We start from the raw sequence: 10,600 nt of genomic DNA on the forward strand, positions 1-10,600 counted from the left end.
TACCTGTCCGCTGACACTGCTTTGGCAGATGTGAGCATGTAAAGTTCACCAGACGGTTTAACGAGTTTAAAATAGAAATCATTTAAAACAAGAGGTTATTTCGTCACCACTTCACCCTTAAAAGTAAATAAAGAGTTTCGGTTAGTTTTGTAGAAATATAAATAGCAGTTGTGTCTACTGTATATCTGAATTATTCAGGTGACTGTTCTCTGGAGTAATATTAAGTGTTTAAAGAATATATTGAAGTTTTACTTTCAGGGTTGCCTATCATTTTAAAATGCACCACTAGAAATATTAAATTGTATAGTTCATCCCTATAGGTTTAATGCTGGATTTGCATGAAGGTTATAACTTGTGAATCAGAGATCAGAAAGTGACATCACATCAACATGACAGCTCACAGCATCAAGCATAAACACAGCAGCACATCTTAGCTTTAAACGAATGAATGATTTTGTTATTTCTGTTCATTCTAAAAAAAAATTCTAAGAAAAATAAACATGGGTCATAAGTTATTTATAAAGTCATTTTACATTCCCACTTAGAGGTCAGTCAAATTTGCTGTAGCATTAAATTCACATACGACTCATTGAAGGTTTTATTTTTAGGCTGGTTTCCTTGAAGGGTGCCAATATTTCTGGAGTTGACTCTACATCCACTGAGAACTCTGGGAAAGCAGTATGGCTAATTCACTGTATATAACAGTAAAGGGGTCTAGTGAGAATGGAGAGCGTGCATCAAACTCAAACCCCTCAACATTCATGAACATGAAGAGTAAAGCCCTCTGTTTCCTGAGCAGTGACTCTGGTGAAGTAATGCATCTTTCTGCAAAAAGTCTTCGGCATTAAACTGTCACTTTTACACACGACTTTGACAATATAATTGTACCTTCTCACACTGTTTCAGCTTTAGAAATAGGAGCAGCTGTTGTAGCGTCTCGTCACCTAAACGGTCTACACAATAATCCACACGTTTGTATTCTGATCACAGAATTACTATCAGCTGACTATCAGCTTTAATATTCACAGTTTATCTGCGGAATTGTACACTAAATATAACAGAATACTATTTTAGACACTAAACTCAATTAAAATGGACATCAGGAGGTTTGTGTATAAACAAATAAACAATAAACCATTCCCAACATACATCTCAAATACCACACTGAGAAAATATACTGAAATGTAATCATTCAACAATAAAAGCCAAAACCCAAATGAAGAATTCCTCAGTGTTACTGCTGAATCACATAAAGCGTTTGTCGGCCTCTCTGTAAGTGAACGAGTCTCCCTCAAACGGAATAGGAGGAGGATGGTTGTAGATTCCCGTCAGGAAGATGCAGATGGTTCCGATGGTCATGATGGGAGTCACTATGAAGAAACAGAGGCGGTCCACCGTCCTGGCGATCCCACTCCAGTTATCCTTCTCCTGCAGAACACACGAGGGTCAAAGACAGGTCAAGTCAAACCACGATACTGTATAAGTTGTGTCGATCGCATGGGAGTCGAATCTTTGAGTCGACTCTTTTTACAAACATTGGCTGGTTTGGGGAGATTTAAGAATCATTTGAGAACTGAATGAGTCGACTCTTATTAGTTCACTTACATGAGTCAAAATTCCCATGACTAAATACTATATTATTATTCTCTACAGTGTGTCATGCTGCAGTTATTGTTGTTACTGTACACAACCTACACCTGCTTTTGAAACACATAATAACCAGTTGGAAATCGTTAATTTTCTGGAAGCACGGACTGAACAGTGTGTGTCTTTATAAACTTCTTGTTGTTGCTAACTTTTTGCTAACTTGTGTTTAAGTATAAAGAAATAAAAAGGATGACGAGGAATAAAGTACTGTAAAAGGAAAATAACCAGGTTTAAGTGGTAAAATCATATAGTAATATAAATAATAATATATAAAAAAAAGTATAAATAAAATCATGAAATTTTATCCAAACAGATTTATTACCCAGATGATAAGCTTTTATTTTTTATTTTATTTTAATCACCACTCAGCTCATGTAGTCTGATGTTCAGTATTTTTCTTACTGTTTTCACTAATGATGAAAAGTTTATCCAGTTTATTGAGTATCTAATTTTCAGTATTTTATCGTTGTATCATAAATGATGAAATAAATACAGACTTTTATGTTCTACATTATCACCAACACCCAGATGGTTCATGAAGCACGTCTCAGAAAGCAGCTCTCACCTCATTATAGTCGTTTTTGTTACGCATGTGCTTGAAGATGTAGTTCGCTCCTTCCACAGCCGGTTTCAGCTCGTTATACAGCTGATCGCTCACCTCTGAGTTGCTGCTCGATTTATTCACTGCAAAGACACAATCACCCCCAAACAAATCGGTTGTCACGTTGGTTTTGGCTTTTGTTTCATGTTCTGGATTTCATGCCTTTTATTTTGTAATCTGTCTTGTATTGTTTGTGTCTTGCTTCCCTTGTCCTCTATGTTCACTATGTGTCATGTTCTGATTGGTTGTTGTTAGTCATGTGTCCCGGTTCTCATTTGTCATTGGTTTCCTGTATGCATTTAACCCTGAGTGTTTAAAGAGCTCTGTGGAGGAATTTCTTTGGACTTTGTTATTAGGTAGAAGTTAATGACTCCGCTATCAAGGACATTTTCCAGTATGGTTTCCTTTCCTTGAACCGCCACCTTATTGTGGTGGAGGGGTTTGCGTGCCTGAATGATCCTAGGGGCTATGTTGTCTGGGGCTTTCTGCCCCTGGTAGGGTCTTCCAAGGCAAACAGGTTCTGGGTGACCGGCCAGACAAACAGCGGTTCAAATCCCCCTTATGAAGAATTTAAAATCAAGGTCCGTGATGTCGCCCGGTATGACGCAACCAGGGACCCACCCTAGAGCCAGGCCCGGGGTTGGGGCTCACATGAGAGTGCCTGGTGGCCGGGTCCTACCCCACGAGGCCCAGCCAGGCTCAGCCCGAAGGAACCCAACTCCTCAAGAGAGAGGCTGGACTTTTTACTACTCTGGAGTTGCCCGTGGTGAGAGGCGGCGGGCTGGTGTGGGCTTGCTCATAGCCCTCAGCTCAGCCGCCATGTGTTGGAGTTCACTCTGGTGAATGAGAGGGTCGTTTGCCTGTGCCTTCAGGTCGGGGATAGGTCTCTCACTATTATTTGCGCTTACGGGCCAAATGGCAGTGTAGAGTACCCGACCTTCTTGGCGTTTCATGTTTCATCTGACCTCCGGTCGTATGTCTTGTACAATCGGGTAAAGAGAGGGGCGGAGCTGTCAACTGATCTCCACCTGGTAGTGAGTTGGATCTGATGGGGGAAGGAAGTTGGACAGACTTGGCAGACCCAAACGTACTGTGAGGGTCTGCTGGGAACGTTTGTCAGAGTCTCCGGTCAGAGAGATCTTCAACTCCCACCTCCGGCAAAGCTTCAACCAGATCCCGAGGGAGGTTGGAGACATTGAGTCCGAGTGGACCATGTTCTCCACCTCTATTGTCGACACGGCCGCTCTGAGCTGTGGCCGTAAGGTCTCCGGTGCCTGTCGAACCCGGTGGTGGACTCCAGAAGTAAGGGATGCCGTCAAGCTGAAGAAGGAGTCCTATCGAGCCTGGTTAGGTCGGGTGACTCCTAAGGCAGCTGATGGGTACCAGAGGGTAAAGCGAGCTTCCACCTGGGTGGTTGCGGAGGCAAAAACTAGGGGTCTGGGAGGAGTTTGGTGAGGCCATGGAGAAGGACTATCGGTCGGCCTTGAAGAAATCATGGCAAACCGTCCGGCACCTCAGGAGGGGGAAGCAGTGCCCTGCACACACTGTTTACAGTGGGAGTGGGAATCTACTGACTTCGACTGGGGACATCCTTGGACGGTGGAAGGAGTACTTCGAGGTTCTCCTCAACCCCACCGACATCTCTTCCACTGAGGAAGCAGTGGAAGCAGTGGACAGCAGCAGTTGTGGACTTGTCGATCCCCCAAGCTGAGGTCACTGAGGTAGTTAAGAAGCTGCTCGGTGGCAAGGCACCGGGGGTGGATGAGATCCTCCCTGAGTACCTCAAGTCTCTGGATGTTGTGGGGCTGTCTTGGTTGACACGCCTCTGCAACATCGCGTGGCGGCTGTGGACAGTGCCTCTGGACTGGCAGACTGGGGTGGTGGTCCCTCTGTTTAAGAAGGGGGACCAGAGGGTGTGTTCCAACTACAGTGGGATCACATCATCAGCCTCCCCAAAAAAGTCTATGCCAGGGTACTGGAGAGGAGAATTCGGCTGATAGTCGAACCTCGGATTCAGGAGGAATAATGCAGTTTTCGTCCTGGTCGTGAAACACTGGACCATCTCTATACCCTCGCCAGGTTGCTGGAGGGTTCATGTTAGTTTGCCCAACCAGTCCACATGTGCTTTGTGGATCTGGAGAAGGCATTTGACTGTGTCCCTCGTGGCCACCTGTGGGGGGTGCTCTGGGAGTATGTCCGGTCCCTATATGACCGGAGCAGGAGTTTGGTTCACTTTGCAAGCTGTAAGTCAGACTTGTTCCCGGTGCATGTTGGACTCCAGCAGGGCTGCCCTTTGTCACCGGTCTTGTTTATTATTTATATGGACAGGATTTCTAGGTGATCAGGGGTTAGAGGGAGTCCGGTATGGGGACCACAGGATTTTGTCTCTGCTTTTTGCAGATGATGTTGTCCTGTTGGCTTCATCAAATCAGGACCTTCAGCATGCACTGGGACGGCGGGGATGAGAAACAGCACCTCCAGGTCTAAGGAGATGGTTCTCAGCTGGAAGAGGGTTGCTTGTCCCCTTCAGGTTGGTGGAAAGCTCCTGCCTCATGTGGAGGAGTTTAAGTATCTTGGGGTCTTGATCATGAGTGAGGGAAGGACGGAGCGGGAGATTGACAGGTGGATCGGTGTATCATCTGCAGTGATGCGGTCGATATACCGGTCTGTTGCGGTGAAGAAAGAGCTGAGCTGCAAGGCGAAGCTCTCTATTTACCAGTCGATCTACGTTCCTACCCTCACCTATGGTCATAAGCTTTGGGTCATGACCGAAAGGACAAGATCCAGAATACAGGCGGCCAAAATGAGTTTCCTTCATATGGTGGCTGGGCGCTCCCTTAGAGATAGGGTGAGGAGCTCAGTCACTCGGGAGGAGCTTAGAGTAGAGCCGCTGCTCCTCCACATCGAGAGGAGTCAGCTGAGGTGGCTCGGGTTTTCAATGTGTCTCAGAGGAGGAACATGGAAACATGTCAAAGCCTGCTCACATCATGCCTGCCATGCCAAAGCTTGCTTACATCATGTCTGCGGGGTCATGTCTGCTACAACTGAGCCTGCCCACAAAATGGCTGCCGAACCAGAGCCCTCAGCCAAGATAGCAGCCTTATCAGAGCCTTCGGCTGTCATAGACATTGTTCCAGAGTCTCCAGCCTTTGAAAGTGTTATTCCAGAGTCTTCACCTACCATGGAAGTTATATCAGTGTCTCCAGTTATGAGTTTGCATATGAAGATGTCAATGTTTCCCATAGGCACAAGAGAGTTGTGTCAAGTCTGGAGTATGCACCGCTTGTGTAAGCACATGCTGCTGGTATCCCTGTAGTTGTCACAAGCCAAGGGGTCTCAGACGTGGTCTTGCTGATGATGACATTTAATGTTGCTGCTATGACCATTTGGTGCATATTCTTTATCAGCTCAGGAGCCTGTTTCAAAGGCCACTTCCACACATGTCTCATGTATGCCAAGATATGACCACGGAGGTCATTCTTGAGCTTTCTGTCTGCCAAGATATGACCACAGAGGTCGTTCCTGAGTTTCACCACTATCATGATACAACCACAGAGATCATTCCAGAGTCTGTGACCACGAAGGTCGTTTATAAACTTTTTGCTCTGCCTTGGTCACCTGTTCAGCCAGTGTTACATAATCTGGCACAACCACCACACCAGGACCTTCTGCTCTACTGCCCATGTCTGTAAATGCTTCATGCCCCAGGTCCTCCAGTGATCCACAGTTTAGGTCCACAATTGCACCAGGACATTTTGCTCCCCTGCCCAGGTCCTCCATTGCACCATGACCCAGTGCTTCATGGCCCAGGTCCTACAAGGTTCCACATCCCAGTTTAACCCTTGCCCCATCGTCCCGGTCCACCACTGATCCGTCATCCAAGACTACAATTATTGCATAGCCTAGGCCCACAAGGGTCACACAGGGTTTTAGCTCCAGTCCCGTTTCATGGGTATGGTCCTCCATCCCACCCCCAGATGGCCACCACCGTCCCACCACCCTCCCGGACTTTTTGTTGTTTTTGGTGGAGGATTATTTAAGGGTGTCAGGAGCCTTATAGGGTAGGATTATGTCACGTTGGTTTTGGCTTTTGTTCCATGTTCCTTTTTCATGTTTTTATTTGGTAACTTGTATTGTTTGTGTCTTGCTTCCCTTGTCCTCATGTTCTCTGGCCTAGTGTCATGTTCTGATTGGTTGTTGTTAGTCATGTGTCCCTGTTCTCATTTGTCATTGGTTTCCTGTATGTATTTAACCCTGAGTGTTTCCCATGTTTTTGTGGGTTGTTGTCCTTTATAGCTGTTATGTGTTGTGGCTCACATCCTGTATTGTCATTGCCTTTCCCTGGATCACTTTGTGCTTAAGTTTAATAAATCTTCTAACTGCATTTGGATCCTCTGCCTTATTTTTCAACGCACGGTACATTAGTCCAATCATCTGACATACGGGATTATTAAAAGAAGAAACACAGAGTCACGAAGAAACACATCATTTAGATCAGCAAGTCAGATATAACCAGCTGGACTGTTTCACCTTAACTCTTCATCTCCAAAAAAGAAATTCATGATGTGATTTTTCATGACTTATTGACTCTGTTGCAGGATTAATAAAGGTTATAGTGGGAGTAATTTGTCTGAAGCAGAATAAAAGGTGGTTGTGGTTCTGACCGACGGTGGGCGTGGGCCTGGTGGTCAATCCGTGCCTCTCCGACTGCTTCTCAAACATCAGCTCACTGCGGGACTTGACACTGTAATACTCATCGGCTTTGGTGATGTAACCCACGGAGCTGGAGCGCCTGGGCAGGGCACCATCCCACTGTGGCTCGGTCTCCACAGGGTGAGACATGTGGAGGATACGAGGAAGTTTCTCCAGGAAGAACTGAGTAAACAGAAGATGTTTATGCAAATTCATTATATAATTATATACTGTAAATTCTATTTTAATATACTTGTGAATATCTGTGTGCAAAGTTTGTCATTTTTATTCAAAGTTGCAAAGAACAATCCATAAATGATAAAGCTCTGAAAAAGTGACTTCTAGAAGTCATGGCCTAATGGTTAGAGAGTCTGACTCATAACCCTAAGGCTGTGAGTTCGAGTCTCAGGCCAGCCCCACTGAGGTGCCCTTGAGCAAGGCACCTTTGCTCAGAAAAGTTAAAGGTTCTCATGTCACTTGCCTCTTTGGTCCACTCTGTCATTACATGTGTGCTGGGGGACCTGAAGTGGAGGTTCAGCACGATGACGCAATTCAACACCACCACCGTGACCAGAACCATGATGAACATCAGGTACCTGTGAGAACCACATCCAGGTTCCTGATTCTCTCATTTCTTTACATTATTAAAGCTGCTAGATCTTTAACATCATTTCCTCAGGATTGTCTTATACTCACTTCACAATCAGTGGAATAGCCATGGAGGTCTCGGGTAACCGCTGAGATATAAGGAGCAGGAAGACAGACTGGGCCAAAAGTACTGAGATGGACAAGGTCATCTTCTCGCCACCTGAACGGGGACAGAATAGCAACAGGGGCAAAATCAGGGTTAAATGAGGCCCGTCTGCAATGATGAGAGACTTTGGCTCAGCATTACAGTTACAGGTCCAACATTATTAAGAGTTTTAGAGTTACACAGAGATTATTTAAGAGTTATGAAGTTACAAACTAACTCAGTAAAAGTTACAAATCACTTATTTAAACATCATGAATTTACAAAAAACGTTATTACAAAGTTACAAATTGAATGAATTAAAAAGTTACTAAAATCCCTTCTTTAACTTAATTATCAATTGAAATGCTCCAGAGTTGCTACCTGTTTATTATAAAATGACAAATTAACGTCCATCAGTGTGTGTAAGCAGATTTGACTCACTGTCTGCAGGCAGGTAGTACACCAGTGAGGCCAGGAAGGAGATGAGAACGCAGGGAATGATGACATTGACGATGTAGAACAGAGGCTTGCGTTTGATGATCAGGTAGAAGGTGATGTCTTGGTGCTTGTTGCTGTCCATAGAAATGGTCCTGTAGATGTTTCTTCTGGCAGGTCTGTGAATGATCTCCCACTCCCCATTTTCTGAGAGATTTTAACAACAAAAATTGTAACAGCCGATTGAAAAATCAAACAAAGAAACACTTCAGCGTGATTCATGTTTACCGGTAAATCCTTCAGGGTCGATGATGATCCACTCCACAAGGTAGGTTTTCTCGGTTTCGGGGTCCTGCTCTTCTTTTAAATTTAAGCTGATCTCTTTGGCGTTGTAGGTTAAAGAGCTGAAACATTTATCGTGAAGACAAAGTGTTGGATTTGACTTATAAATTGAATATTTGTGCTTTGCTCATGATGAAGCAGCAGACCTGAACTTTAGGGTGCAGTTTTGCCAGTCAAATGGAAAGTAGTAGACGTTGATGGAACAGGAACTACGGAAGATAGCAGGAGGCAACCAGTACACATAGCCAGATGGGTACACCAACACGTTACAGTAATAAGCCACCTCGAACTGGGCGTCATTACTAGCACAGAGAGAAACACCATTTATCAACAACTTTTAAGAGAAATATAGGCTGAAGAACATCATAACAGAGACATCTTACTTGTTCTCCAAAACAATCTCTGGAAGCCACACCATTCTGGAGGGCAGACGCAGGATACCGATGTCATCAAACTCTGATTCGTTCCATGCAAGTCTGGGGTCAGTCCAGGCCTAAACATAACCACAAGGAAACTTACAATCACAACACCGAACACCATTCAGTACCACGTCAATGGGTCATCGTGGTTCCTTCAGCGAATCATAGAGAGGTATTTTTTAGGAAATCTCTCTCCCAGACCTGTCTTTTTTAGATGGAGCACTTACATGTTCCATCCAGACGTTGGTCAGTAAAGTTTCACTGACTTCATCCTGTGAATAAGACAAGAAAATGTTGATGAAATGTTTGACAATGAAAAGATCAGAACTTTAATAATAAATTGTGATGATAAAGATGTTCAGTCTGAAGAAGAAGCTGTACAACTTTGTGTGAAGACGCACTGACCAGAGAGATGAGGTTGGAGAGCATTAGTGAGAGATTAATCGTCACCGTCTCGTCTTTGTTCTGCACCGGACGCAGCTCTTTGTTGTACCCGCGCTCTTTAAACAGGTGATGGATGAGACGTTCCTCCTCATTCCTGCCGCTGCAGCCTGTGTGTGAGACGTGAACGCTTATGTGCTTTATGTCCTTCAGCGTGTTTCCATTTACTGTATACTGATGAATTAAAGAGTACAAAGTGTTCAGCTGGAATGACACAGCTTTTATTTCTCTACTTTAGTTTCTTACCTTCGTTCATTTTCTCATGGAATTCTGGCGAATATGAAACTTTCTGTGACAGAGTTCATCTCTTCTGTCCATAAGATCTTACTTAGAACTGAATTATAGCTTTTTAACTAGACACCAAAACACACATTCTTATGCATTAAAACATCTACATGGAGAACAGGATCTGGAAATATTCTGGAAGAAATCTTGATGCAGATCTTGATTTTTACAAGACACTTCTTGTCAAGTTCTCCTCAGATGTGACTTCTGCCAAGACTTCCTTCTACAAGGAAAAGCTTGAAGCTTCCTCACATGACCCTCGGAAATTCCACAACATCATCTCTTCTCTGCTCAACCCCCCGGCTCCACCTTCTTCATCCTCCCTGACTGCAGAAGACTTTGCTTCTTTCTACCAGGAGAGGATTGAGGAAATCTGCCGGACCTTCACTTCAGCCCCGACTGCACTTACATCTCAGACTATGCAGTCCCCTACACCTTCGTTGTCACATTTCTCAACTGTGGCAGCAGAAGAGATTTTAAAACTCATCCAGTCTTGCAATCCTACCACCTGCCCATTGGATCCACTCCCTACCACTATGCTCCAGACCATCTCACAAGACCTCTTGCCCTTCATTTCCATTATCGTCAATAGATCCATAGCATCTGGTCAGGTACCAACTACTTTCAAGAGAGCAAGGGTTATTCCCATCCTGAAACCTGCTCTGAATCCATCAGACATCAGTAACTACAGACCGATATCACTTCTCTCATTTCTTTCAAAAATTCTTGAACACATTGTCTATAATCAACTGTCTGTCTATCTCTCACAGAACAACCTCCAAGATCCAACCAGTCTGGCTTTAAAGCAGCTCACTCTACAGAGAAAGCTCTTTTGAATGTCTCTGAGAAGCTACATGCTGCTTGAAGGTCTACATGCTGCTAGAACCCTAACCCTAACCCTAGCCAAACTGTCATCCGTCCTTATCCTCCTTGACCTTTCAGCAGCGTTTGATATGGTCAACCACAAGACTTTCTTATCCACCATCAGGAGTCTTGGGATTTGCG

At 44.4% G+C, this 10,600-nt stretch overlaps 1 protein-coding gene across 1 annotated transcript in view; it reads right to left on the reverse strand.

The window, feature by feature from the left end:
• Nucleotides 1-978: 978 nt before the first annotated feature.
• Nucleotides 979-10,600, reverse strand: part of chrnd (cholinergic receptor, nicotinic, delta (muscle)) — an 11,291-nt gene continuing 1,669 nt past the window's right edge. The window contains exons 2-12 of the mRNA XM_027173744.2: nt 9,275-9,420; nt 9,097-9,141; nt 8,834-8,943; nt 8,597-8,752; nt 8,397-8,512; nt 8,115-8,315; nt 7,637-7,748; nt 7,422-7,536; nt 6,913-7,123; nt 2,213-2,331; nt 979-1,428 (exon numbers count right to left, since the gene is read on the reverse strand). Of these exons, the coding sequence (XP_027029545.2) occupies nt 1,246-1,428; nt 2,213-2,331; nt 6,913-7,123; nt 7,422-7,536; nt 7,637-7,748; nt 8,115-8,315; nt 8,397-8,512; nt 8,597-8,752; nt 8,834-8,943; nt 9,097-9,141; nt 9,275-9,420 (1,514 nt within the window). The 3' untranslated portion in view covers nt 979-1,245. The remainder of the gene's footprint in view (nt 1,429-2,212; nt 2,332-6,912; nt 7,124-7,421; nt 7,537-7,636; nt 7,749-8,114; nt 8,316-8,396; nt 8,513-8,596; nt 8,753-8,833; nt 8,944-9,096; nt 9,142-9,274; nt 9,421-10,600) is intronic.

This window comes from Tachysurus fulvidraco, chromosome 25 (assembly GCF_022655615.1).
Source record: "Tachysurus fulvidraco isolate hzauxx_2018 chromosome 25, HZAU_PFXX_2.0, whole genome shotgun sequence".
NCBI lineage: Eukaryota > Metazoa > Chordata > Actinopteri > Siluriformes > Bagridae > Tachysurus > Tachysurus fulvidraco.